Source organism: Haemorhous mexicanus, chromosome 7 (genome assembly GCF_027477595.1).
Source record: "Haemorhous mexicanus isolate bHaeMex1 chromosome 7, bHaeMex1.pri, whole genome shotgun sequence".
Taxonomy (NCBI): Eukaryota; Metazoa; Chordata; class Aves; order Passeriformes; family Fringillidae; genus Haemorhous; species Haemorhous mexicanus.
This window is the reverse complement of record NC_082347.1, coordinates 25,124,397-25,148,851: the sequence shown is the minus strand read 5'-3', so window position 1 is coordinate 25,148,851 and position 24,455 is coordinate 25,124,397. Positions and strand designations below refer to the sequence as shown.

The 24,455-nt window shown below is 45.2% G+C and overlaps 1 protein-coding gene across 1 annotated transcript; it reads left to right on the top strand.

The window, feature by feature from the left end:
* Positions 1 to 560: 560 nt before the first annotated feature.
* DRGX (dorsal root ganglia homeobox) lies at positions 561 to 16,935 on the top strand. Its single transcript, XM_059850770.1, has 6 exons — positions 561 to 594; positions 3,265 to 3,362; positions 3,628 to 3,729; positions 6,237 to 6,409; positions 6,722 to 6,834; positions 16,670 to 16,935. The coding sequence occupies exons 1-6, from the start codon at positions 561 to 563 to the stop codon at positions 16,933 to 16,935; spliced, it is 786 nt and encodes a 261-aa protein (XP_059706753.1).
* Positions 16,936 to 24,455: the final 7,520 nt, after the last annotated feature.

The following is a 24,455-nucleotide window of genomic DNA, read 5'->3' as shown; positions in this document are numbered from 1 at the left end:
AAAGGAATATTTGAGATAGATAGATAGATAGATAGATAGATAGATGGATAGATAGATAGATAGATAGATAGATAGATATAGAGATATAGAGATATAGAGGTGGACGGATGGATGGATAGATATAGAGATGGATGGATAGATACATGGGAAAAACAAGAGAGGCACAATCTGCTATTCCGGGCAGGAAAAAAAAAAAAAAAAAAGAACAACAAAGTTTTGCTGATTCTGATTACTGTATGTCTATCATGGAGTTTTCTGTCTTTGGCTTTTTTAATTCGTTGCACAGGGTCAGACCCTACTTTGTTTTCTTCCTCTGGGATGGGCTTTAGGGTAATCAGGTGTTTTCTTCTGGCTCTTCACCTATTCTGTTCTTTCCCTCTGTGTCTTCAGATCTGCAGGAGGCACTTCTGCTGTGCGTCGCGGTGCCCGACTCGGGAGCTGGTGCGGGTCCGTCGGTGCGGGGGCTGCGCGGGAGCCCCGCGCCCCGCGGGCTGGCCCCGGTGCCGGCCGCCGTCGGGCTCGCAGCTGCGAGCAGCGGGCGCCCACCCAGCCGCAGGGCCATGTTCTACTTCCACTGCCCCCCGCAGCTCGAGGGTGAGTGTTGTCGCACAGAGATGTGTAAGTACAAGAGCCGAACTTCGTGGTGTCTGTGGGCGGGGGGTGCGCTGGGGACGGAAGGAGAAACTGTGACCCAACTTGCGCCACGACTGTCGCGTACAAATGCGTGCTGGGATAAGATGCAAATTTATAGAGAGACACCTAAATAACATCCTTTTCCTTCAGAAAATACAACCCTATCCCCCTCCCCCCTCCTAGCTTTCCCCTCTTGTCACAGGAAGGAAAGAAGGATTGCATGACTTTTTTTTTTTTTTTTTTTTTTAATTTGATTCCTGCTGGAAAGGGCTTGGTTTTACACCCCCACCCCCGTCATTTTGCCACCTGCCTCCCCTCTGTGGATAGCGATCCCGCAGTTGAGCCTCAGGCTAAGAGGGAGATGCTTTTCTCCTCTCCCAGCACAGATGTTGGTGTCATGGCTGTAATCGGGACACTTTCAGGACGTGGTCACGCCTCCTCCCTCCAGCCAAAGGGTCCGCATAAATCTTTAATGCTATTTTGCAAACATTCTGTGGGAGGATGGGGAAAAATGAGGTACAACAGAAGAAAAAGAAGAGGTGAAAATAAATATTTGGGAGGATGATTTTTCTTTGTATTATTGATTAGAGACTTTTTAATTTTTATTATTATTATTGATGTTGTAGTTGATTTCCTTTCTAAAAATTGGCAGCCTTCAGGATTTCCCCGTGTCACCCCCGCAGATGCCCAGGGCCCTCTGCCCCGCTCTCTCCGGCTGCTGCTCGTAGTGCGCGGAGCGTCCCCGGGGCCGCGGCCGCGCAGCACCAGCCCCCGGCGGGCTGTCCCGCCGTGCCCGAGCACTGCCGGTGCCCCGCGGCTGCACGGCGGGGAAAGCGACCCGGCCCCGTAAAATCCCCTGGCCCGGCCACCCCGCTCCTTGCACGGGCATCACCCGGCGGGAAGGGGCTTTCCCTGCGGCAGCGCTGGCAGGAAGAAGCGGTCCAGCGGTTTCATCCCACTTCGGGGAGGGTCAGCCCCTCTTTAAGCTCGGCTTCCCAGCGTCAGCGAACCCAAGCCTGTCTGTGCATCTCGGCTGGAAGATTCACTCCCCAAAGTTTTCTCCGGGCGGGACAGGGGAGTTGGACTGGGCAGAACAGTGAGAGGGTCCCTCTGCCAGTGCCACCGAACTCTTGGGCAGCTTTGTTTGCTTGCTTTTGGCAGACAGCTTTGGAAACGTGCTCTTGTTTTTGCTTGTTTGTTTGTTTGCTGTACGTTTGTTTCTCCGGTGGCAGCGTGGGGCCGGTGCCTGTGTTTGGCGGCCAGAGACGGGGAGCGGCCCCGCAGCCTGCAGCCTCTCCCGGCGCTGTCCGGGGCCGGCCCCTCGCTCTCCCGGCTTGGGCAGCAGCTGGGTGGGGGGAGGCGGCGATCTGTCCTGCGAAAGGGTGCAAACAGCGTTAGCATCACAAGTAAATAAAATTAAAAAAAAAATGTAACTCCGTCCAAACCGCCCCCCATCCACCCACCACCAAACCAAAGAAGGGGGAACAGAAAAGCTCTGGGCAGCCGGGGAGGCCCGGTGCCACAGGGAAGAGACTGCTTTCTGGGGGTCACCGGGACAGTATTTTGTTCTCTGATGAGCCTCTCCCAGGCCCACACGGTGTGAGGTCTGTGCGAGGAGAGGGCTCGAGGCCGTGTTTATCTTCCAAATGATGCTGCAAAGTGAGCAGTGACCTCCAGCCCACGTACCGCAGAGCTCTCCAGGGGCAGGTCTATGAGTAGGGTCACGGGGACACTCAGTAACACTTCTGGGGGTTCAGGTATTTTTTCTGTTCTGTGAGGGTTTGTTTTGGTTTGGTTTTGTTTGCTGGTTTGTGGGTTTTGGTTTGGAGTTCTTTTTGTTTTCTTTTTTTGGTTTGGGGTTGGTTTCTTTGGTTTTATTTTTTTGCTTTGGTTTAAGTTTTGAGTGGTTTTTTGGTCTGTTTTGTTTTGTTTGTGTTTTCTTAGACTGTTTTGTCAGCCAACAGAAAGGGAGTGACACATTTCAAACTCGGGCTCGCACGGATGGTGTGTGACTGGGGGGAGCCGCAAGGCCGGGGTCCGCTCCATGGGACGTGGTTCGCATCCCGGTGGCCCATCTGCCCTCTCCCGACCTCCGTCTGTGGACAACCCCCGGTGCCCCAGTCTAGCCCTCGAACGCCGGTCGGGGAAGGGCAGGGCGGCCTCCCCAGCCCCGCTACCGACTCGCGGCTGTTCAGTCGTGGCCGAGCCGCCGGTGCTGGGCTGCCCCGAGCGCCGTGCCCACATTCTCCAGAAGCCAGGGCGATCAGACGGGGCCGGTTCGGCCGCTCCCGCGGGTGCGTGCAGAGGAGGCTGGCAGCGGCCCCGCTGCCCCCTCGGCCGGGCAGGGGCTTCCGCAGGCTCCCCCGGCAGACGGGCAGGGCCTTTGCCAGCTGCTGCCCACACGCCTATGCCAAAGCTTCGTCGCTTCGTTCTTTTAAAACACAAATTGCCCGAGAAATGTTCTTTCCCGGGCCGGGGTGAGCTCCGGGCGGCAGAACGGCAGAACGCCCCGGTGCCTGCAGCAGCCCCCAGCCCGCGGAGCTGGGGCAGCGCTGCCCGCCCGAGCGTCTCCATACCCCGGCCCGGTGCCCCCGGGGCACAGCGGCCCCTAACGTGGCTCTCGGCCCGCAGGCGCTGCCCCCTTCGGAGGTCACTCCGCCGGCGACTTCGACGACGGGTTCCTGCGAAGGAAGCAGCGCCGCAACCGCACCACCTTCACCTTGCAGCAGGTAGGAGCCCGCTTCTCTCTGCCCCTGGCCTCGGCACCCACTGGCCCCTTCTTGCCTGCACCACACTGGGTCCCTGCCTCCCCCATGCCTGCTCCCTGACAGCTCCCAGCCTCCTTCCCGCACGCCCTGTGCCATGCCAACCCATCCTGCCTGCCCCGCTGCCTCAGTGGCCCCATTTTCCTCATCCATGCCTGGCAGACACCCCGTGGGGGGGCCGGATCCTCAAGGGTCTCTCAAAGATCTTTGCTCTCCTTCCTTCCACCAGCTCGAGGCCCTGGAAGCCGTTTTTGCTCAAACCCACTATCCCGATGTGTTCACTCGGGAAGAGCTGGCTCTGAAAATCAACCTCACGGAGGCCAGGGTGCAGGTAAACATCCTGGGGAATTACTTAACTCGGATATTCAAACTGGCAAACTTTTTTTTTAAATTTTTTTTTTATTTGACATCATGACTGCAGAGTGCACATTTGGCCAAAGAACGCAAATGAAGACGATCTGTCATTTTCATGATGCACTTTAATAACATCAACATAATGTGGAATATTAGATTAGGTTGATTAATCGGTCATTCATAATTAACTAGTGATAATGTTCTACACTAATTTGTCTGCGTCTCCAAGGTACTAAATTACATCAATGCACATCCATTTCCTTGCTTTTGGAGGGGGGGCGTGGTGCAGAGAAAAGAGCTGAGACGTGATTCTCCAAAGCAACTATGACCACTGTCGAGCAGTGGGGTTAGTCAACTGCAGGGAGCCCAGCTGCCAGGAAGAAAGCTTCTGCACCTCTTCAACTTTTCTCCCTTTTGCCTTGTTTCTAAACACTTAATTTAGGCAGATAAAGAGCCTGCAGAGCAATTCCCACGCCTTTAATATGATCCAATAAATACCATTGGCCATGATTACTCTTTCCACAGCCACACTTTTCCAGCCCTTCCTTTCTTCCCTCTCTTTACCTTTTTCCTTGTTATTTTTTTATTTTTTTTTCCATATGTTTGTTTTTCCATATCCAGTCCATATGTATGTGTACATGCTCTGCTAAGAGAAGCAGTGCTGCAGTCATCAGGGATGGATCCCCGTAACTCTTCAGGCATCCACAACAGAGTTGCAAACCATTTTTTGAACACAATTATGCATTCATTTTTATTTATGGGGCTTTTCTGCACGGTGTTCTTCTATATTTTTTTTAATTTAGGTGCTTGGGGTTAAGACTATGCAAAGATCTAATTGTAGGAAATATAATAGCTTGCCTTTTGTTCCCTAGGGTCATGTTAGTATCTCTTAAAACCCAATGGCTGAAGAGAGATAATGGAATTCACCACAGTAAATTGGGGATTGTAAACAAATTATTTCTCCTATAATCAGATTATGTGATCCTGATTATTAAATCTGAACATGAATCATTGGTCATATGCGGGCAAATTAAACTGATTATTATTTGGAAATGAAAATCTCCTTTTACCACTGCATTGTAGGTACTGGCTTAAAAAAATAATAAAAAATGCCATTTTGGCTATTGGTGCCTAAAGACTGAACTGCAAATTGAGATAAATGGGACAATTATTGAGCATTCAGAAGTGGAAGATCATAACTTCTTCCTGAAAGGTGCAAGGGTGAGATAGGGGTGGTGACAATTAGATTGCTGAGGACTGGTGTTTAGCCTTGTTGTTGGCTATTATGCAAACAGACAATAGATGCAAGCATTTGTTTAGCCTGCTTTCATGCAGGGACATGGGGAAACACAGAGGATGGGAGATATGTTTACATTATACCCCTTGCTCATTCAAATATGATTAATGTGCTATAAAGCAGAGTCTTAATCGAAGATGATGTTGTCAAACAATAACTAAATAGGGAAATAAACGACTTCATCATGCTCTTTCCTCAGAAGCAGGCTAACTGTCAGTGCAAAGTCATTAAAATATGATAATGAAAAATAGCTCAATTAAATATTGTTATAGCTGTGACCTTCATTCAATTAAGACACAAGAAAGTGTCTGCATTTTGCTTTGCATTTAACTGCTCTAAATTTAGAATATAGATAAAATCATTATTCAATGTTTGCTGATACATGCAATTAAAAGGCAGCTAACTAAAATGGAATTGGAGAAGGAGAAGAATAATAATAACAACAATCTCGCCTATACTTGAATTCAGTATTAAAATGCGGATTTCCTGACCTCAAGAGAGGCTTGGCATTTTCCACCTCAAACATCGTACTTTCAGCCTATCAACTCCAAGGTTAATAGAAAAAACTGGTTTTAGACTAATAGCCATGTGAAAAAATCAAGAATGTGAATATTTATTTTGCATATGGGGAGGAAAAAAAAGGTTTGGAAATTGGTGCTCTATTCTGAATTCATAGTGTGGCCTGAGGTGGGGACAGTTGCACGACAATATTATTAAACTGCACAATGATGTTCCAAAATTAGTACCTATCTGCATTTGAGTCCTCTGAAAGCAGACTGGCCATGAGAGGAAGAACAGCCAGTATCAGCCCTCTCCAGAAAATGGACTGGATAAGATGGCCAGATCCACACCTTTTGACTTCTGACCTCTCTGATTCTAGCAGCAGCTGATTTAAAGACATATATGTTTTCATCAGAGTGCCTAGATATGTATTTAACCCTAAAATTTTTGTTGTGACATGCCTTTTGAATGTCTTAAGACATTTCTGGCTTGTTTTCCAGATGCAGAAATATTACAGATACAATGCCATCCTAAGACTCAACTAGCATAGCAATAGGGATATAAAATAAGAGGAAGAGTCAGCAAAGCTACTAAATGACAGATTTCACTGGAGTAACAATTTACAATCTCTTTCCTTCACATTTGGCTAAACATGGTTTTCACCTAGGGTTGCTCTCCCACTCCAGGTGTGGTTCCAAAATCGAAGGGCTAAATGGAGAAAAACAGAGAGGGGTGCTTCTGACCAAGAGGGCTCTAAGGAAACCATGGCTGAGGTGGCACCTCCTGCGAGGAATTTAAATTCCCCTTCTCCAACAGATCAAACCAGGAATAAAAAAGAGGGCCTGGAGATCCAGCAGAGGTAAGAGTAATACATGATATCATCTGCCTACCTGTCCGTGGGGCAAGAATGCCTCATACATGTGTATGTGCATACAGATTTGCTGCTATGCCTTGACCTAGAGGCATCACCTTTAGAAAATGAGGTGTTTCTTATGCAATCCACTGTTCCCTGTGGAGAAGCTGATGAGCTGGTTGTCTGTGGGAGACTGCTGTTGTCCAGCCTGGGTCACATCTAGTTGTGTGCTGAGACACCAAATATGTTTGAGTGCATGCACAAATGGAATCAGCTGGTTCTGGTTTTCTAAGGAATTTGTCTTCTTTTCTCCATCAGCCTGAGCCGAGCAGTGGGTCCTACAGGACCTTTCTTCCCTTCCTGCCTGCCGGGGACTCTTCTCAACACAGCCACCTATGCACAAGCTTTATCCCATGTCGCCTCTCTAAAAGGTAAACGACTTTACTTTACTTGGGAGCAAGCTCAAAGAGCATCCCTTTCCAGCTAAGTGGCATGGCCCCACTGCCCTCTGTGAGGAAACCTTTGCGAAATGGCAGACCCCTCTTTCTGTTTAGATTGGCAGTATTTGCACTGATTGGTGCTGCACATACCGAAGTGAGTCTCCTGTAGTAGCATCATTTGTGCCAAAACTCCTCCATTTTACTCAGACAGCTACTTTTTGTGAGGTCAGGTTTTCTCTGAAGTAAGACAGGTAGGGTTTGCTCCTTTAGAGTTTTTGTTGCATATGCTTTTTTTTAAGAGTTAAATTTATTCTAATAAATTAGTTATATACATCCTTTTGCATTATGTAGTACCTGGCACCATTACTGATGCCTCATCCGCTCTTTGCATGTGGTTTCCTTTGCAGTGCATCTCTGCACAATCCAGACCTTTCTCTTCTTGGACAGTAGGTCCCCTTTGAGAACTTGAATAAAGCTTGTTCCTGGGGACAGGGGAGGATACAAAGTAATTCCTCATTACCTGGGACCCCGGCTTCAGGAAGGGTACATCCCGTGTCTATATACTTTCAGTTTCCAGCAGCAGTATGCAACTTTTAAAAATAAATCACCTACTCATCCATTAGCTGTTCTTAGTCTAACAATTTATAAGACTAAGAGTGTAAGCAGGATGAATTCAATTTATAGATTTATAGGATGCAAAGCCTCATAGCAGTGCCAAGCACAAAGAGGCACATACATTTACTGTGTCCCAATGTGCTGCAAGAACTTGTGAGAAAAGTTTCTCAGTTAAAGACCCCTCACTACAAAGAAAAATGTCCTCTAATACATCTCAGTGTATTCTCTGGCATACCTCATGCTCCTTGTATTCCCACTTAAATCAGCATTGCCAAGGTATATTCCTGGAACAAATGCCAGGAACTCCTGAGTTGTGTGTTAAGTCCACTGTCCTGCCCCCTGCACCCCCTTCCCTCCTGTCTTTTGGAAAAAGCTGAAGCCAGACACACCACACAGTTACTGCTCTTTTGGTAGGTGTGGGACCTGGAATTCTGAATCAAAAAAGGACACATGGGTGTGACCTGAACCCTAAAACTTTAAGGCTTATTGTCCCCTGTAGGTGGGCAGCAGCTGTTTAGAGTGCCTGAGTCCTCTTGATCTCTGCTAGCGAACTCTTGGGGTTGCAAATTTTGACTTTTTCCTTTGGGAATCCTCTCTGGAGTAGATAAGCTGAAGTTTTTCAAGCAAAAAATTGTTCATTAATAACTGTAATCCCAGATATGTTGAAAAGTGTGGAAATAGGGCTGTGTTCAGTGAATAATTTTGATGACTGTAAAGGGGGCTTACATTTTCAAATTAAATGCATCAATATGTGTTCTCACTGTTTTAATGTTTAAATGTAGTTAAATTTCTAATAAAAAATTACCCAAATAAACAAAGCCAAGCAAAATTAAATAAAAAAAATTAAAATATTGCTTTGAGGGGTTGGTATTTTTAGCTCATTGGTTTTTTTTGTTTGTTTGAGGTTGGATTTTTTTGTTGTTGTTGTTTTTGTTTCTTTATTTTTAGTTTTATTTATTCGGAAGACTTCCTGTTACTCTTTTCTTTGATTTTACAGCTTAGCCAATAAATTGAGAAACTAATAATTTGCTCTTTTTTGCTTGATTGAAGATTTACAGCGTAGGGGCAGAAAAAGTTCTATTCCTGAATCTTTTGTAGGTATTAAATAGTCAGTTGCCCAGACTAAGAGGCAATATCCCTGAAAAAACTGTCCCAAATGTAAATAGAGATTTTTTTATTGATAAAATTTGTATAGGAATGGTCAGTTATCAGATGCCTGCATATTGTCTTGGTGAATGTTGTCAGTTACATATGCAGCTCCTTCCTGAAATGTCTGTTTTATATTTCTGCCTGGCACTAGAAATCTCCAGGTACGTGCAAGGGAACTGGGATAAAGTAATATATTTTAATTTTATGAAATGCAGTTACAGATTTGCACATCTGTGTATGCACCCCCCAGGAGCTGTGTGTGCCTGTCAGGGTATTGCTATCCTGCCAAGGGACTGGTAGTCTGAGCTGCTGCTTTGAGGAGAGCTCTTCTTCTGCAGCTGCCAGCTCTGCTGCTAGGTCTTAGTAATGTCAAATTCTGGCTTTGGAGTTGAGGGGGAAGAACTTATCATTATATGAGGGACCAAATCTGATATATACAAGCAGAGAATAATTGTAACATCTCTCTTGTGGTATTGATATATGGAGTATTGTGTCCTCCTTGCTTGGCTCATCTCCACACGTTTCTCTTTCCCCATTTCTTCAAGAGTAATTCACTTGGGGTGGGGTAGGGCTGTGCACAGCAGTCACTGAGTTTTGGTCCTGTTAATTGGTGACCAGGGCAACCTCTAGATCTTCTGAGTGGACCAAAGATATCACAGGCCTAATGCACAGTTTGCTTTTCTTTGGTATGGAAACTCCAGGTAAATGATGTTTTATCTAAACCAGCGCATTTGAGAGCACAACCAAACTCATGTGTCAGTCTGGAGGAAAAGATTATGGTTGTGAGAAGGAAGCAAAGGACATGGAGAGACATAGTGTTCACAAAACCTTAATGAGACTGTCTTTGTCATATGCTTGGTTCAGTTTGTTTGACTCTCTTTTCATTTCCCTTTGAGACAGGAGCTGTGTGCATGTAGGCAATAGTATATGTCCTTATACATCTTAATTAAGGGACCTAAGCCTCTCCTTTGAAAATCTAGTTGCATTTTGCTGCAGAAATGATGCCAGAACCCTGCCACAGTCGGTCTGGAGACATAGGACTTTATGTCACACAGATCCCATAAAACTCAGCACAGGGCATAAAGTTGTGAGCTGCTTGTTTTTTGGATTGTTTGGATAAGGGAAAACCCAGCAAGTAAAAAGGTTTTCCAAAATTTTGCAAGTTTTATTGAAGAGTGAAATGCTTGAGGGGTCTTCCCAGTATTTTTCTTGTACCAGCCATGCTTTGAAATTACCGGGAATTCTCTGTGCTTTTTGAGAGCAAAATAGTTGCTCCAGAATCAAAGCATTATTTTACTGTGAGAAGATGAATGCTTTCTTCTATGCAAGTGTCAAACTCCTCTATGTGGATCATGCAAACAGATATATATTCCCACCATTGGGAGAGCAATCCTGGCCAGTAAAGGGAATCACATTCTTCAGTACAGCCATAAGAACTGCCTGCAAAAAAATGAGTGCTCTCAGCACATCAGGTTCCACTAGGAAGTGTAGGTTGTTTTCTTATTCTTTTGAGGAGACAAGATGTGTTTTGTTGGACTTGTGAGACAGCACTTTGCTGGTGTTGGTGAATAATATTTGACTGATGCTTTAGAAGGAGACAAAATCAATATAGTGAATAAGAAGTGATGATGGTGATGTTAGTAATTAATAATTATTTTATGCTCTAAGGGACTATTTTTATTGTGTCATCTGAGAGTTCTTCATCTTTAGTAAAAAAGCCCAATACATCTCTTTCTCTTTCTCTGACTTTGCTTGGCTCCAGACCCAGGTCTCCAAAGCTACATAAAGTGCTCAGGCCACAAGGTTCTGGGATGTAATTTATAGTAAATGGATGTAACAGCTGAGAGTGAAGCTGGGCTACAAGAGATAGGAAATCTGAAGACAGTTTAGTCTGGGCCAGGGACTAAGACTGCAACTTTGCTTTTGGAAAGACTGTCAAGTGCTTGTTAGGCTTGCCTCATGTGGCTCTGGACCCCCCATGTGCCATTTCTAGGATACGGGGATATTGCTGGAGCATGAGACCAGGTCTGCTCTGATGAATGAGAAGAAAGCTATTTTCCCTAAGCACTAAGCCCCATGAACTCTGCTGTCTCTGAAACTGAGATTTTTTTTTCCATCAAGGTGAGGATATTGGCACCACAGGATGTTCTCTTAATAAAATGGGATGGCTATACTAAGCAAAGAAAACTGTTAGTCAGAATATAGACTTTTCCAGAGAAGAGTATATTATCAGTTTTTCTCTGTTTCTATCGAATATTCTCTGTCCAATAATACAACAGACCTTTTCCTGTCTCCTGTCTCTCTGAAGTTTAGCACATTGAAGGCTGTACACAATAGCAAACATCTGTTAACTACTGTATCGTCTCCCTATGTACTATTCTGTCAGGAAATACAATTCCTCATTTGAAAAATTAGCACAATGTCATAATTTCTGGGGTATACACTGTTTCCTACTTCAGGGGTTTAGTACTTCACCACTAGTTATAATGAGGAAAAAGGTTGACTCACAGAGATGAAATTTCTGATGTTCATTACTCTCTGAAATCGCCCTGATTTGACAACTATGCTACTTCATTGTGGTGATTTCGACAGTTCCATGATCTTCTAAGATGAAACACTTACTGTAAGCCAGGCATCTGCAGTCCATTTAGTAGATTTAATTGCAGACCTCAAAGATGAAGGGAAAATACTTGTTTTATTTATGGGCTGTATAACTATAGCGTCATCTGGAGAAGCTAGTGCTCTGTGCAGAGAGAGACCTCAAAGTACCTTCTTAATGGATGACAGCATGAATGCAATTCATTAATGCAGAAGATGTTATTAATGGGTGTAAACAAGAATCTCCGTTTTTCAGCGGATGTGTTCTACCGTTCTGGTGGCTGAGGCCAAGAGTGTGTCTGGTACGTTCCGCTGAAATTTCCCCAGACCCATGATGAGTGAAGTGTGTGAGGAGAGAAATAATTACACTTGCCAGGGAATTACTTTCATAATTCACCCACAGCTCTTCTCTGTGCAAGTTATAGCTCAGTTGGTTTTCACAGCACCCCCACACCACTGAGAGAGAAGCACAATTGTATTATGCACATCCAAATGGGTATTGCAGGCCACTGTTGATTAGGCTCTTTTATGGTTTGCTGCTGCTGTGGTTGCTGTTCATATTAGGGAGGCTTAATTGCAGTATCCAGGAAAAAAACCCCTAAAACATAACTAGAACTGCCCATCCATTACATTTCAATTTCTATTATGGAAAGACGGAGGGAATTTGCTCAGTTCCGTTGGGCAATTCCCATTGCCAAGGCCATGAGAGAAGTGTTAAAGGAACTAACTCACCCTTGAACTGGTGTTTACTGAACTGAAGCTCCACTGTTTCCTGTAAGACTGGGGAACGGGAATAAAACTCTTGGGGTCTTTTATTTTCAGTGTCATTCTTGATTATGGATTTACTGACTTTTCTGATGTAACACAGCCAATATATTAAGTGGGTTTGCTTGGCATTTTTCTTAGTTTATCTGCCACTCTGATTTCAGACAATCTAAAACATTTCTTTAGTTTGCTGCAGATGCACACGCATTGAGAAAATTATTTTGATTCCCATATCACAGGCCCCCAGCTCTAGCACTGCCCTACCTCACAGGTAGAGATTTTTGGACTTTTTCACTAGGAAATACACATAGGGTACTTGGAGCCCTAAGAGTATGGGTAGGAAATAGGTGCTGTCTTGTTCCTCCAGGAAAAATCTTGATTGGGTTTGTGGAACTTGGCTGGGCAGGGGTTCCTGTTGATGAGGTTGCCAAGCTGACAGTATTCAAAGGGCAGGTTCTGTTCTCCCACCTTTTTTTGTGGGCTTTGCTGCCAGCCTTCCTGCCCTAACAGGCAAGTAGTCCTGGCTTCTGATTTTTTTTTTTGGAGAGTACTATTGGCACAAATAAAGGAGGATGAAATCCTCCAGTTCCATTGTTATTTCAACAAAAAGGCTTCTGATGATGGGACATCTGAGCCAGATTATCAGCTCTCTGTTGTTTCCACTGGGCATAGAGGGGTCACAGCCAAGGAGATGTGAAATTATAACATCTGGATTCTGCTGTCACCTCTGGAAGTGGCTCTTCCAGCCTCTGGGCAGCACAGGGTACACCTTCCACATTTTACCAGCTTCTCAACAGGAGAAACCATCTAGTATAATTCCAGCAGCCTTGAGGCTACCCCAAATTAAACTGGGACCATCTGATGCTTCTCCATTTCAGGACTGAGTTCATGCTTTTCTTGTTCTGAACTTCCTGATCCAGAGCTCAGGAAGATTTGGATAAAGCCACTTTTATGTTTCCTACTTTTGACTTAGGCTTTAATTGACAGAATGTTGGTGTCATCTGTGAAGTACAAGAGGGAGCTCCCATTGAATCAGCTCCCACTGGTAATCAACACTATGAACTTGAGATTGTTGTTGACCTTCCTATCCTTATGAAAGGGATTAGAGCTGAAGAAAACCAATGTGACTACAATGAGAAGATAACAATAATTAAATCAAACATAATATTTTCTCTTAAAATTAAACATCATGCATTGATATATGAGGGTTTTAAATGGGATTTTTTCTCTCCTTCCCTCCATGTCAGGTTGTAATTCAGCTATCCATATCAAATGCTGATATGCACAAATAATGAAAGAGGAAAGGAATGTGGAGTTTGCCTTTTGAATGACTACCTATTAAATTCTTTAAGCCCTTTACTTGAAATGCAAAATGCATATTTAAAAATTTATATTGATGTTTATGTATCAGCATGTGCCCCACTCTTATCCCTCTCTTCCCACCTTAAACTGAACCACAGAACTGCACAAAAGAGTCCACAACGAAAAGTGTAGATCAAATATTGTTACAATTTAAATGTGATGTTGGCAGAGACAAGACAAAACTAATTTAATTTTTCCTGTCAGTCTCTGTAGTAGATCAATTAAACTGCCAAGTGGATCAAATATTTCAGACTGTATTTATTACATTAAGTATTTATGTTCGGGCTGGGCATTTAAAGTATGATCTCATATAGGAATAGAAGGAGGTTCAGATCAATCCTGCAGAATTTGCTGTAAGTTAATGGAAATCTTATTGTGTATTTTAATTTTGTGTACAGAAGGCAGTAAGTTTCTGAAAGAAAGCAAACAGTACCCTGTCCATATTGCAGCAACTTGATACAAATCCTGATAAACTAATCTCAGATTGTCATAGATGTCGGTGGGGGTTGCATCAAGATCTAGGGCTGATGGCTGAACCCTCACTGATTTTGATGGGAGCTGGATGTCTGAAGTCCTCTGAAGATTTGAAATAAGTAGGAACAGTTCCTTCCTTTCCCACTGTGGGCTCAGGGCTACTGCAATAAGGTATTAAAAACTACTGCTGCCTGCTACGTATGGATGCCTGTGTCTTGGTCATTGTCACTTTTCGGGAGATTGTGGGCTGACTGATGGGAAGGTGGAGACCTTGGGCTCCTCAGTGTCCCACTGTTGGCCTTGGCTTTGTGCTGGCAAAGTCCAGTACATTTCACTGGACTTATTATCTGCAGATTCAAATGATTGTAAGGTAGAGTCAATCTTCTTTACAGCATACATTAAAAAGGAACAGGACTAAATCCTTTTCTCCTCTATTCCAGCTGGACCCTGGAGCAAATGATGTTTTTTACTTTACTTTTTTTCATGTGTGAGCTGTTTGCAAGTATTTTAACCTCAGTGGAAATGAAAGGAATGGTTTATGGGTGAATCATTGTTAGAGATAGCTTTGTTTCCACCACAGGTAACTGCACCCTGAGGTTGCAGAGACACTAGGTAATATCAGGGCAAATTATTAAGCAAAGATCTTAGGCTGGTACTGAATACTGATAAATATTTTATTCCTCTAACAATGGAATGAAAATTATTCTTAGGGAATGGAGCTGATTCCTGCTTTTTTGAATAGGGGAAGACTGCTTTCCACTTCTCCCCACCTCCCACTAAGCACTGCCTGTGCCCAGTCCTGCATTAGGCACTGCAGGGCAGCCCTCCCCTCAGCCTGGGAGCTCTATTTAAAAGCCTCATTCAGTTTGAGTTAGAAAGCAGCAGTGCAAAGGCAGCTGATGCTCCTGAGGCCTCCCAGCTCCCCTGTCTCTGAGCAGAGTCTGAAGACAGTGGGACATGGTGCAAAAGACCTGCTGCAAACTGTAGGGACTCTGTAGGGCCTCTCCTCCCTCTTGTTAAGACAGCAGCTGTGATTCAATGGGGCAAAATATTACTTTATGAGTGTGGCTGGTGGTGGCAAAAACTCTTAATTTGTGTTACTGAGTAGATTTTATTATAAATCCTCCTTCTGACCTGCTCAAAACAGCCACAGAATTCAAGACTGAGCTTCCTAGAGCTAAAAGCAAAAGAAGCAAGGTATTTTAGTCAAGTGCTGAAACTTGATTGTGCTTAAATGCTTGGACCCATGGAAATGTTGGTCTGCTGATCATATGCTTCATCAGAGAAACATTACAAGAGAAAAAGGTTCTTTCCATTTATATTTATAAGCTGTCCTTTGTAGATGCAAGGAATACTTTTTCCTGAATGTTACTGGCAACCACAAATCTCTGACAGTTGCTGTGGAGAAGTCTTGCCAGGATCTTAAAAACAAACAACTTTCTGCCTTCATTCCTAGCAGATGGGCGCTGACCCGTTGCTACCAAGAACAGAAGTGTAAAACTCTGTAGGTTATTAGTTCCATCACTTAGTCATGAGCCATTTAACTCAAATATTAACTGCAGAAATTAAAGCAAGTCCTTGGCTTGGAAAGATCGGGGGAAGATACTGCATCGTGTCAGGATGTGTGGGTGCCAGTAGTTGGCTGGGCTGTTTCTTGTTGAAAGGTAGCATATCAGCAAAAGATAGGCTTTTGCCAGGGGTGTACATGAGCATGTGGAGTTGGTGTGGCCTCTTAGACCCCTGGAAACATGGTGACTAATGGTGTCTGGTTTTTTAAACAAAGAGTTAATACAAGAAGTAGCTCAGCCATCCCACCCTGCCTCCCCATCCTACTCCTCTGTCACATTCTCCATTATTCAATAGATGCCTCTAAGCTGAGTACCAGTGTGGGTTTTTGGATGGACTGCATGTCCTGCCCAGTGATCAACCTAAACTTCCAAGTGTGCTTGTTTGGGAACTGGCCCAAGCTCCAGCATTACCAAAGAGAAACCAGAGGAAGAGCCTCAGGAAAGCAGCTGGACTGCCTCTGTCAGTGGGTTGCAGGGAAGGTTTTGGCTTCAGGAGAGAGTAATCGCTTCATCCGTGCTGCAGTGTTTCCTTGCCTGCTTGGAACAGCCACATGTCTCAAATGACAGGGTAGAGATGCTCTGGCCCATCTCTCCTGATGGGACTCTAAAGCTGTATCACAGCAGCAACTTTAGCTAGCTTTGGCTCACTTCTGAGGCCGTTCTCTTTGAGGTGTCACCCTGAAGCAGCACAGACACTGAATGGGTAAAGGTAGAATGGACTCTTGCAGGTAGACATGGTGCCAGTATTTGAGAGAGGAGAAGGTCATCATAATGAGTGGAATATTTTCACCTTTCTCTCTGCTGTAATCTTTCAGGCAAAGATAAGTGACAGAAGTCCTACGCTCACTCACCAAACGCTGCTGCCTACATAGATCAGGCTCAGTGCAGGTGGAGGGCAGGGACACCTCCAGCACGGGGCTGATGGCAGCCACAGAACAGCAGCTTGATATGAGAGGAGGGACTGAGCTGAGGCTTGCTTACGAGGAAATCTCATGTGTGATCTGAACTTCTCTGTGTGATCTGATCTGCTGCTCACTTCTATCTCTACTTCCCTCTTGCACTCTGTCACCCTGGATGACTCACAGTGTAAGATCCTTCTCACAGAAGGATCAGCAGAACAGGATATGGGTTTTCTAGCCCTAGTGATCCAGAGGACACCTGTGTACTCACTAAAGCTCAATGTACCCACTAAAGGTCAACCCCATCTCTGTCCTCTTCAGACTGACCATGGAGGGAACAGATGTTTTCCATGACCTTCCCCAGCAGTGACGGTGCCTTCTCTCCTTCCTCCCCAGGGAGCCCGCTGTGCTCGTGCTGCGTTCCAGACCCCATGGGCCTCTCCTTCCTGCCCACCTACGGCTGCCAAAGCAACCGCACGGCCAGCGTGGCCGCGCTGCGCATGAAGGCGCGCGAGCACTCGGAGGCCGTGCTGCAGTCTGCCAACCTGCTGCCCGCCGCCAGCAGCAGCCCCACGCCTCCCGCCAAGCCCGGCCCCGAGGGCGGCCAGGACAAGCAGCCCCCTGCAGCCAAGGAGCACATGGAAGGCGAGAAGAGCGTATGAGAGCGGGGTGGTGCTGGCCCCTCGGCTCAGGGCAGTGACCTGTGGCCAGCGCTCTGCCCTGCCACGGGGTGAACTGCAGTGTGGCCGTGCCCAGTGGGACGTCATGGGGCCACCAGGGACCCGCACAGCTGAGCGGCCTCTTTGGCTGCATTTCATGCACCCTTGCTTTTCTTGTGTCGCTGTAGGTTCATTTCCCTGATTTATCAGCACTATCTGTGTTTGGAAACTTCGGTGAAACTGTTTTTATTCCCCCCTTGCCCTATACCTCCCAGGGACACTGAAAAGATCCTGGCTTGCTCCTGCACATCTCAACTTCCCATCCTGTGTGAAATGGATGGTTGGAAGCAGCATATCACTTGCAGATGTGAGTTCTGGGCGAAAGAGATGTACCCAGGCACCACCCAGTTACTCCACCGCTCACAACAGAGGGCAAGGAATATCCAGGTATATCCCAGTTTGGCCTGCTATTTTCTGAAAGCATTTGACTTCAACCAAACCTATCCCAGGCAATCCAGGTGTAAGAGAAGCAGAAAATAGAACAAAAATCTTCATAATTTTTTCTTCTTTTTTCTTTTCTCTGAAAGTGAAACTTCTCACGCATAGATTACTGGAAAATTGCTGAGATGAGTTTACTTGTGACTAAAATTCTTGCAGTAGCCTCTGTGTGAACATTAATGAATTACTCTTGCCATTCGCTGCATTAGACATGAAAAACACCTGACTTCAGGGTGGCATTCACAGCTTCAAACAGTAATGCTGGTATTTAATGGAAAGTGAATTGTCTCTAGATCTGCACAAAGCTTGGGGTATTTTGACATCACTGTCTTGGAAAAAGAGGCTGGAAGACAAAAATAATCCCTCATTGCAAGACTGCAAATATGTTTTTCCATGTTTTATGTTTAATAAGGAGGAAATAAAGCTTGAAAGGATATTCCTTTATGCCATCCAAATTTACACTATTCCATTTACTGAAAGATTGTTGTAATGAATCTAGATATGAAAAAATACTAATTATTATAGATTGGGAACAGTGCAAAGGAGAAATTGATGCCTTAGTAAACTTAGTCTTATCTCTCACCCAAACCTCCCCAAAGCAAAGCAGACTTAGATCTGAAGAGCAGTCGTTTTAATCTCACTTTTTTTTTTCCATGGGAACTGTACGTGAGGATTTAAACTTAGTAACATGGACTTGAATTTCCCAGGTTCTGTTTGCAGATTCCTTAGACTTGTCCACAGGTGTCCCTGGAGAACAGGCTGAAACCACTTTTCTGAGATTTTGATCAAGTAACATGGAGTCTAGTGGAAAGATTCCTGTCACCTCTGATCCTGCACATTGTGCTGCGGATCTCCTGAAATGTGCTGAGCACCGGGTTTGTTTGGCTGTTCACAGGATCCAGGTTTGGGGATGTGCTTGGAAAGGCATTCCTGAGTAAGATTGGCAGCAGAATTTTGTCTCCTCCATGTAAGTGATTTCAGCCCATGAATTTCACAGAACCTGGGACCTCTGTGGGGCTCACAGGACCCTTTCATACTGCCCAGTGCACAGCTTCCTTTCCATGAGGCATGGCTTGATGTCAGCACCCACTCTAAGAAGGGTGGGAGCCCTGGGGTTTGTGGGGTCACTTGGCAGCACCCAGCACCATCACTGTGGAGGAGCCAAGGGTACCAGGCACCCTCAGAGTGGAGTTTGTGTCTTCTGGGCACGAGCCAGCGGAGAGGGCATTGCTGGGTCTGTCCTTCTGCCAGAGAACAAAAAAAAGTCAAGCAGGTCCCACATGCATCAAATGGAGTAATTTTATTTTACTTCTGCCACATAGTGTGTTTCTTTTGGGGATTCTTAACTGTCCTGATGCAGGGAGGGGAACATACAGCAGCCTTTGTACTTCATCTTCAGGAGCTGCTCTGCTGAACTGTGGGTGGAGCTGGCTTCTCTGGCTGCAAGTTATGGCTTAGTTTCACAACAGCAACAATGCTTCCACCAAAATAAAAGAGATCACTGTGTGCTTTGTTGAGGGATGTGGTTGGAGGAGAGAGAATCACTGGTTTCTTAGGGATATTCCCAATCATAATATTTTCTCCCTCCTAAAAAAAGACTAAAAAAAAATTCCAGTCCAAAGAGGCAGGCCCAACTTTGTTTCAACATAATTACCTTGCATTCAGTTGAACTTCAGCCCTTCTGTACACTAACTCTTCAATCTAATTGTTTGATTAAACTCGTATTTCCTCCAGAAAGGTACATAAATAAGTGAATTGTTGAGCAAATTAAGAATACTTAACAGCATTGCATCTGAAAAGTAGTTACGCTGATTAAATTTTCTGTCCTTGAGGATTTTCAGGAAATTACTTTTGATCGTCAATAACACAATTAAGTAAACTACACGCACATTAGCATGAATAATTGATAAGAAATTATGTATTACCACGAAGCACTGATTTAATAATTCATGATGCGACACTCTAGTGACTGTGCAAAACTGGATAACATCGACAAGTCTGCCTGATGTTGCTGGAAATGCTGCAAATACAAACAAGTCCACAGTTTTGTTGTACAATAAAGGAAAGTATCTGATGCATGCTGTAGTTTCTGTTTGTTTAATACTTGAATAAATTTAGAAAGAAGACCCTGAAAAGCTCCTGTACTGTTTTCATTTGGATCAATTTCTCTGTGCAAGCACCTTTTACACTGATGACTGCTCAGTTCTGCTCAGACCACAGTAATATTGCAGAGTGAGGGAGGCTCTCCCATGCACAGCTGGAACCTGCTGTGTGTCTCAGAACTTGCAAAATTAGGGAGCTCAAAGCTTTACAAAGCCTCCTGGTAAGGAGCAAAACAGCATTAGACCCCCTTAAGCCTGAGCTCTTCAGTGTCTGATGTGTCTGTGATTAAAATTATTCAGTATGATTTTGTGGGTGATTGCTCTAAGTCAGCCAAAAATTAGGCTGATTTGTGTGTTTTGAGTGTTCACAATGCCTTGTAAAACCCTAGGCCAATTCTCTTACAATTCTTGCAGTTTGCCAGGGGAGGCAGACGAATATTCATGTTCTTCTCAGCATATTGGAGCAACCAGGGCATGGTGAGCCACCTCTTTCTCAGCCTTTGATCTGAGACCTGGCTGCTGAGGGCAGTGCATCCCAAGAGAGTTTGCTTGAAGTCACTCAGCAATAGCACAAGGGCAAGAGCAAAACTCCAGAGATCTGTGTCTCAGTCGTGCTTGTTTCTAGCCACCAGATCCTGCTGCCTTCCAGATGGACTGCCCACTGCAGATGAGCCACCTGCCTACTTTCTCTGCTGTCATATATCAGGGCTATGCCACTTAAACCACTCTAATGGCCATTTCAGTAGCTCTGATTAAGTCTGGCATTTAAAAGTTTATAACTCGGCTATAAAAAGTCACTCAGGCTGAACCCCAGCTTGAGAGGTCCAAGCCCAAGGGAATGATTTACATGAGACCTATTCCAAAACTAGCCTGCAAGGTATTTTTTTGGTTATGTGAAGGAAAATTGGAAGCCCGAGGTTTAAGCGATGGATGTAAGATAAACAATAAAATGCGGTGAGCTGTCAAACAATATGTTTTGTTTGACAGCTCACCGCAATGTCTCTGGTCCTATGGAATAATTTTCTCTGAATTTCTGACTAGTATGAGCCATGCATGGCATGGACGGTTACCGTGACAACGTTTCTTTCTTGAGTTTGGCAAAGGGTCTCCAGTTCTGAGCTCCTTTCTCAAGAAATCACAGACACCCACAGCGTTCAGGCTCCCCCTCATCCCCTACCTTCCCTGCATCCTCATTCATGGCTCTGTGGAAACCCCGTGGTCCTGCCTCCAGACCTGGTGCTGACTCTCCACTTGTGCCACCCCCATGCTGCAGTTCCTGCTGCTCCAGGAGGAGCAGGCACTGGGGAGGCTTTGGCAGGAGCCCGTGCTCGGGACCTGTGTGGGGTGATCACAACACGCTGGGCTGGGTGTTGTTCGTGGGGGTTGCTGCAAAGTGCCACACTGTGGGGCTTCTTCATAGGGCTGCCTGCCATTCTCTCAGCTCTCCATGCTTGTTACCTCTTACACATCTAATTAAGTCTCCTTATGCCTATGTACATTACAACAGGAAATGTGGAGCTGTGTTTTCGCTTTTGCTCAGTTATGCTTTAGGCTTTCTACACTGCATGCTGGATAGTAATGAGATTGTTGGTCTAATTGGCTCTTTATTAGGAGTATTATTTACAACAACGCTGAAGGCCATGAGCAGGCAGATCTTGGTTTACCATTAAACTCTTCTCTCTAGCAGTCAATGCCCTCCTCTCTGTTCCCCACAGACTGCTGCCCTTGGTGAATTTGGGATGACCTCTCCACTTCCCGGAGGAGAACCCCATCCCAGGTCATGGCCAAGGATAAAAGCCTGCTGGCAGGGCTGTGTCTCTGGAAGTCTGCACTTCTGCTGTGCACTCAAGCTTTCTGCTTCCCCGCAGCAGAAAGAAGCCAGCGCAGTGTGGGAGGAAGTCATTTGCTGCTGGGTGGACCACAAGGGAACAGGGGATGGAGATGAAATGCTTGTGGTGTGCTGCTGTGGCACATTCTCCCTCTAGAAGAGCTCTGCTCGATAAAGATCCTGCTGTGCTTGGCTGGCGGTGCGGTGGAAGCAGCGTGTGGAGCAGGGGAAGTGAGGTGCCCTGGATTGATACCCGAGCCTTGAGAACATAACTCAGACCTCTCCACTGAAGAGTTTGACACCCCTCTCTGAGATCACAGTGCGGCCCGAGGGCGGGGGGTGGCACCACCACAATGCCATAAATAAAAGTATAATAGAGTACAATAAACCATGCTTTATTCTTCCCACTTAAAAACTTCCTTTGCAATGTAGTAAAATATTGACTTTGGGTGGCCATATTACCACAAAATAAGATCTTTTCCTGATAACTACCAAAGAAGCATTTAACAGTCCTGGCTTGTGAAAATGTGAATTTCATTGGCTTCTAGCACATCTAGCCTTAGTTGAAAGTGATGTGTTGACAGTATTTTAATAATCAAACCACAGTGGCCTTGTTGTCTGCCCTAAGTTGTCTGCCACAAGTAGGTGCTGATTGGCTGTTTCAGAAGTCTGAGCATCATATTTTGGAGTTGTGAGATGTTTCTTGTGGTAAACTAGTAATAGTTAAATCTCACTGGGATTTAAAATATTGTCTTGCATAATTCTTCTAGCATTACATTTCAATGGTTTCTTCTGTAGTCAGTGTTTTTTTCAATATAGCATCCGTAACATGAAACAGATAAGGCAAAAAACACCACCACTTGTGTCATTTTACCAAGAAGAGTTTTCACATGCAGACCAACAAAAGGCAGCTTCTAGAACTCTGTTCTGACAGGCTTGGAAGTTACTGAAGCTGCTTCTGGTGTCAGACAGTACAGCTAAATAACTCTGCAGCGTCCTGGAGCATCTGAGATTGTGACAGCTATTTGTACAGGGAAAATATCCACTCCTCTGAGCTAGTCTAATGACAGGGTGGCTGTTACTATCCTGCTTTCTCAGTCCCAGCACAAGCCAGAGTACTGTGACATTAATGTTGTATACAGATGGACACCTGGAATATGTCATCCTTCATGATCTTCTGCCCTAACAATGGCCTGAACACGCTCTGAGAAGTGCCTTCAGCCCTGTCTGGGAGATCTCTGATAGTGTGCCAGGAAAATGCACCCTGAGAGCAGCCATCAGAAGGCAGGCCAGACACAGCCAGCCTGAGACACTGCTCCTTGGGACTGGTCAAGCCTGGAGAAAACTTCATTTTTAATTAAACTGTGTTTGCTTTGTCAGCCAAACTGGTTTACCTTTCAGTTCTTCTGTTTCAGAATTCTTTTTTATTAAACTCCAGCATTCAGTATTGGCCCTAGAGACTAACACTTGCTATAGTGGCAAATTTATTAGGGCTCCCCTAGGCACAAATAGGCCAAGATTTTTATTATGTGCACACAGCTTCTTTACACCCGCACTGTACATGAGGCAATGTGTTAAATAAGATCCAAAGCCCATTAAATGAAGAAGCCCATCTCCGCAAAGAAGACTCCCCGGGAACCTAAACTCTGCCTGTTATATCCCAGCTGGCTCACCCTCGCTCCATCGTGCTGGCTGAAGCCATCAGGTTTTGGCAGATGCTTGAGAACCAAGATGCTGGTGTGATCACCAGCCTTGGCAGAGCAAGGGATAGGAGCATCCCTGGGAGTTGTTACTTTTTATTAGAAATATTTCTGTAGCAGTGCACAAGAAATTGGCTGCTGGCAGGGAAGGAATATGTACAGGAGAAAAGAGCTGATCCTATTCCTCCTCTGAACCATTACTTTAGAGCTGAACCCAGCTGGGACTGAGCCAGAGGTTCTCTGGGGAGGATTTGACAATCACCATCCAACAAGGGTCAGAAAGGAAGTTTCAAAATCACTCTCAGAAAGCCAAATACTTGAATACTTCTCCAGTGGGTCTGAACCTGGGAGCAATCCAGATTGATGCTGCTGCTTATTCAGATAAATAACACAGACAACAAGCAGCCAGACATCCTCTGTGTGTGTGTATGTGAGCATGCACATTTAAGCCACAGCTTCCTGTCTCTTTTGGTGGAGTTCCCCTCCACCGGGCTCAGGAGCAGCGTTGAGGTGAGTCAGCTTCATGCGCCCCACAGAGCCCTTTCCCTGTCAGTGAAGCCCAGGACTCACTGCATAAGGTTTCATCCCTACCTCCCCACCTCCACTATGAGGCTCTGGGTGGAGCTGGCAGCCTGGCTCCAAGCTGGAAGGAAAGGAAGGGGGAGAATTTCTTGCTCAGTAGTTTTTTACTAGCAGACCCTTTGCACTGACAAGCCAGCCTGAGCCCTTTATTACTCTGCATACATTCTGAAGGGAGATATTTCTTGTTAAGAGGTCCCCTCTTCTAGTAACTGAATGAGTCTCCACAGCCTGAGAGGTGACTTGTCCCTTCACTGACAGCTCACAAGACATCTGGGACCCCTCAGTGTCACCCTGCTTCTCAATGCCACACTGCGTTGTCTGCATCACATCATCACAGAGATGAGCAGCAGTACAGCTACCGATGCAAGCGGCACTGTCTGTCCCACACAAAGGGGTCACTAGGTCTTGGCTGAAATTCTCTTTTGAAGCAGTTGGTTGGTTGGATTCATGTTTTTTTTGGTTATAACGTCATAGGTCTGCTGCTCTGCACAAATAGCAAGCGTCTACAGAGCTGTTGAGATTGGGAAGCCTCTTGTCTATAGGAAACTCTGAAAATCTTCAAATTCCTAGCCAGTTCAGATGAAATCAACCTTTGAAGAAAATAATCCACTGAGTTAAGAGCTATGCTTTTTCACCAGCTCGATGAATCACATACGTATTTAAATTTAGTGACACTGGTACTCTTCTGTTGTTCAATACACAGTTTGCCAGACACTGTGAAAGCAGGAGAGGAGGGAATGAATGAGAGTCTTCATTATTAATTAGATTTTAGAACTACATTACTGAACCAGAAAAGTAGGAGCCAGGGTACCA

Bases quoted from the DNA above. Each gene is read 5' to 3' on its own strand.
- DRGX (XM_059850770.1), top strand. From the start codon at position 561: ATGTTCTACTTCCACTGCCCCCCGCAGCTCGAGG. The intron at 3,730-6,236 runs GTAAACATCCTG...CTCCCACTCCAG, and splicing joins TCACGGAGGCCAGGGTGCAG to GTGTGGTTCCAAAATCGAAG. The intron at 6,835-16,669 runs GTAAACGACTTT...CTTCCTCCCCAG, and splicing joins CCATGTCGCCTCTCTAAAAG to GGAGCCCGCTGTGCTCGTGC.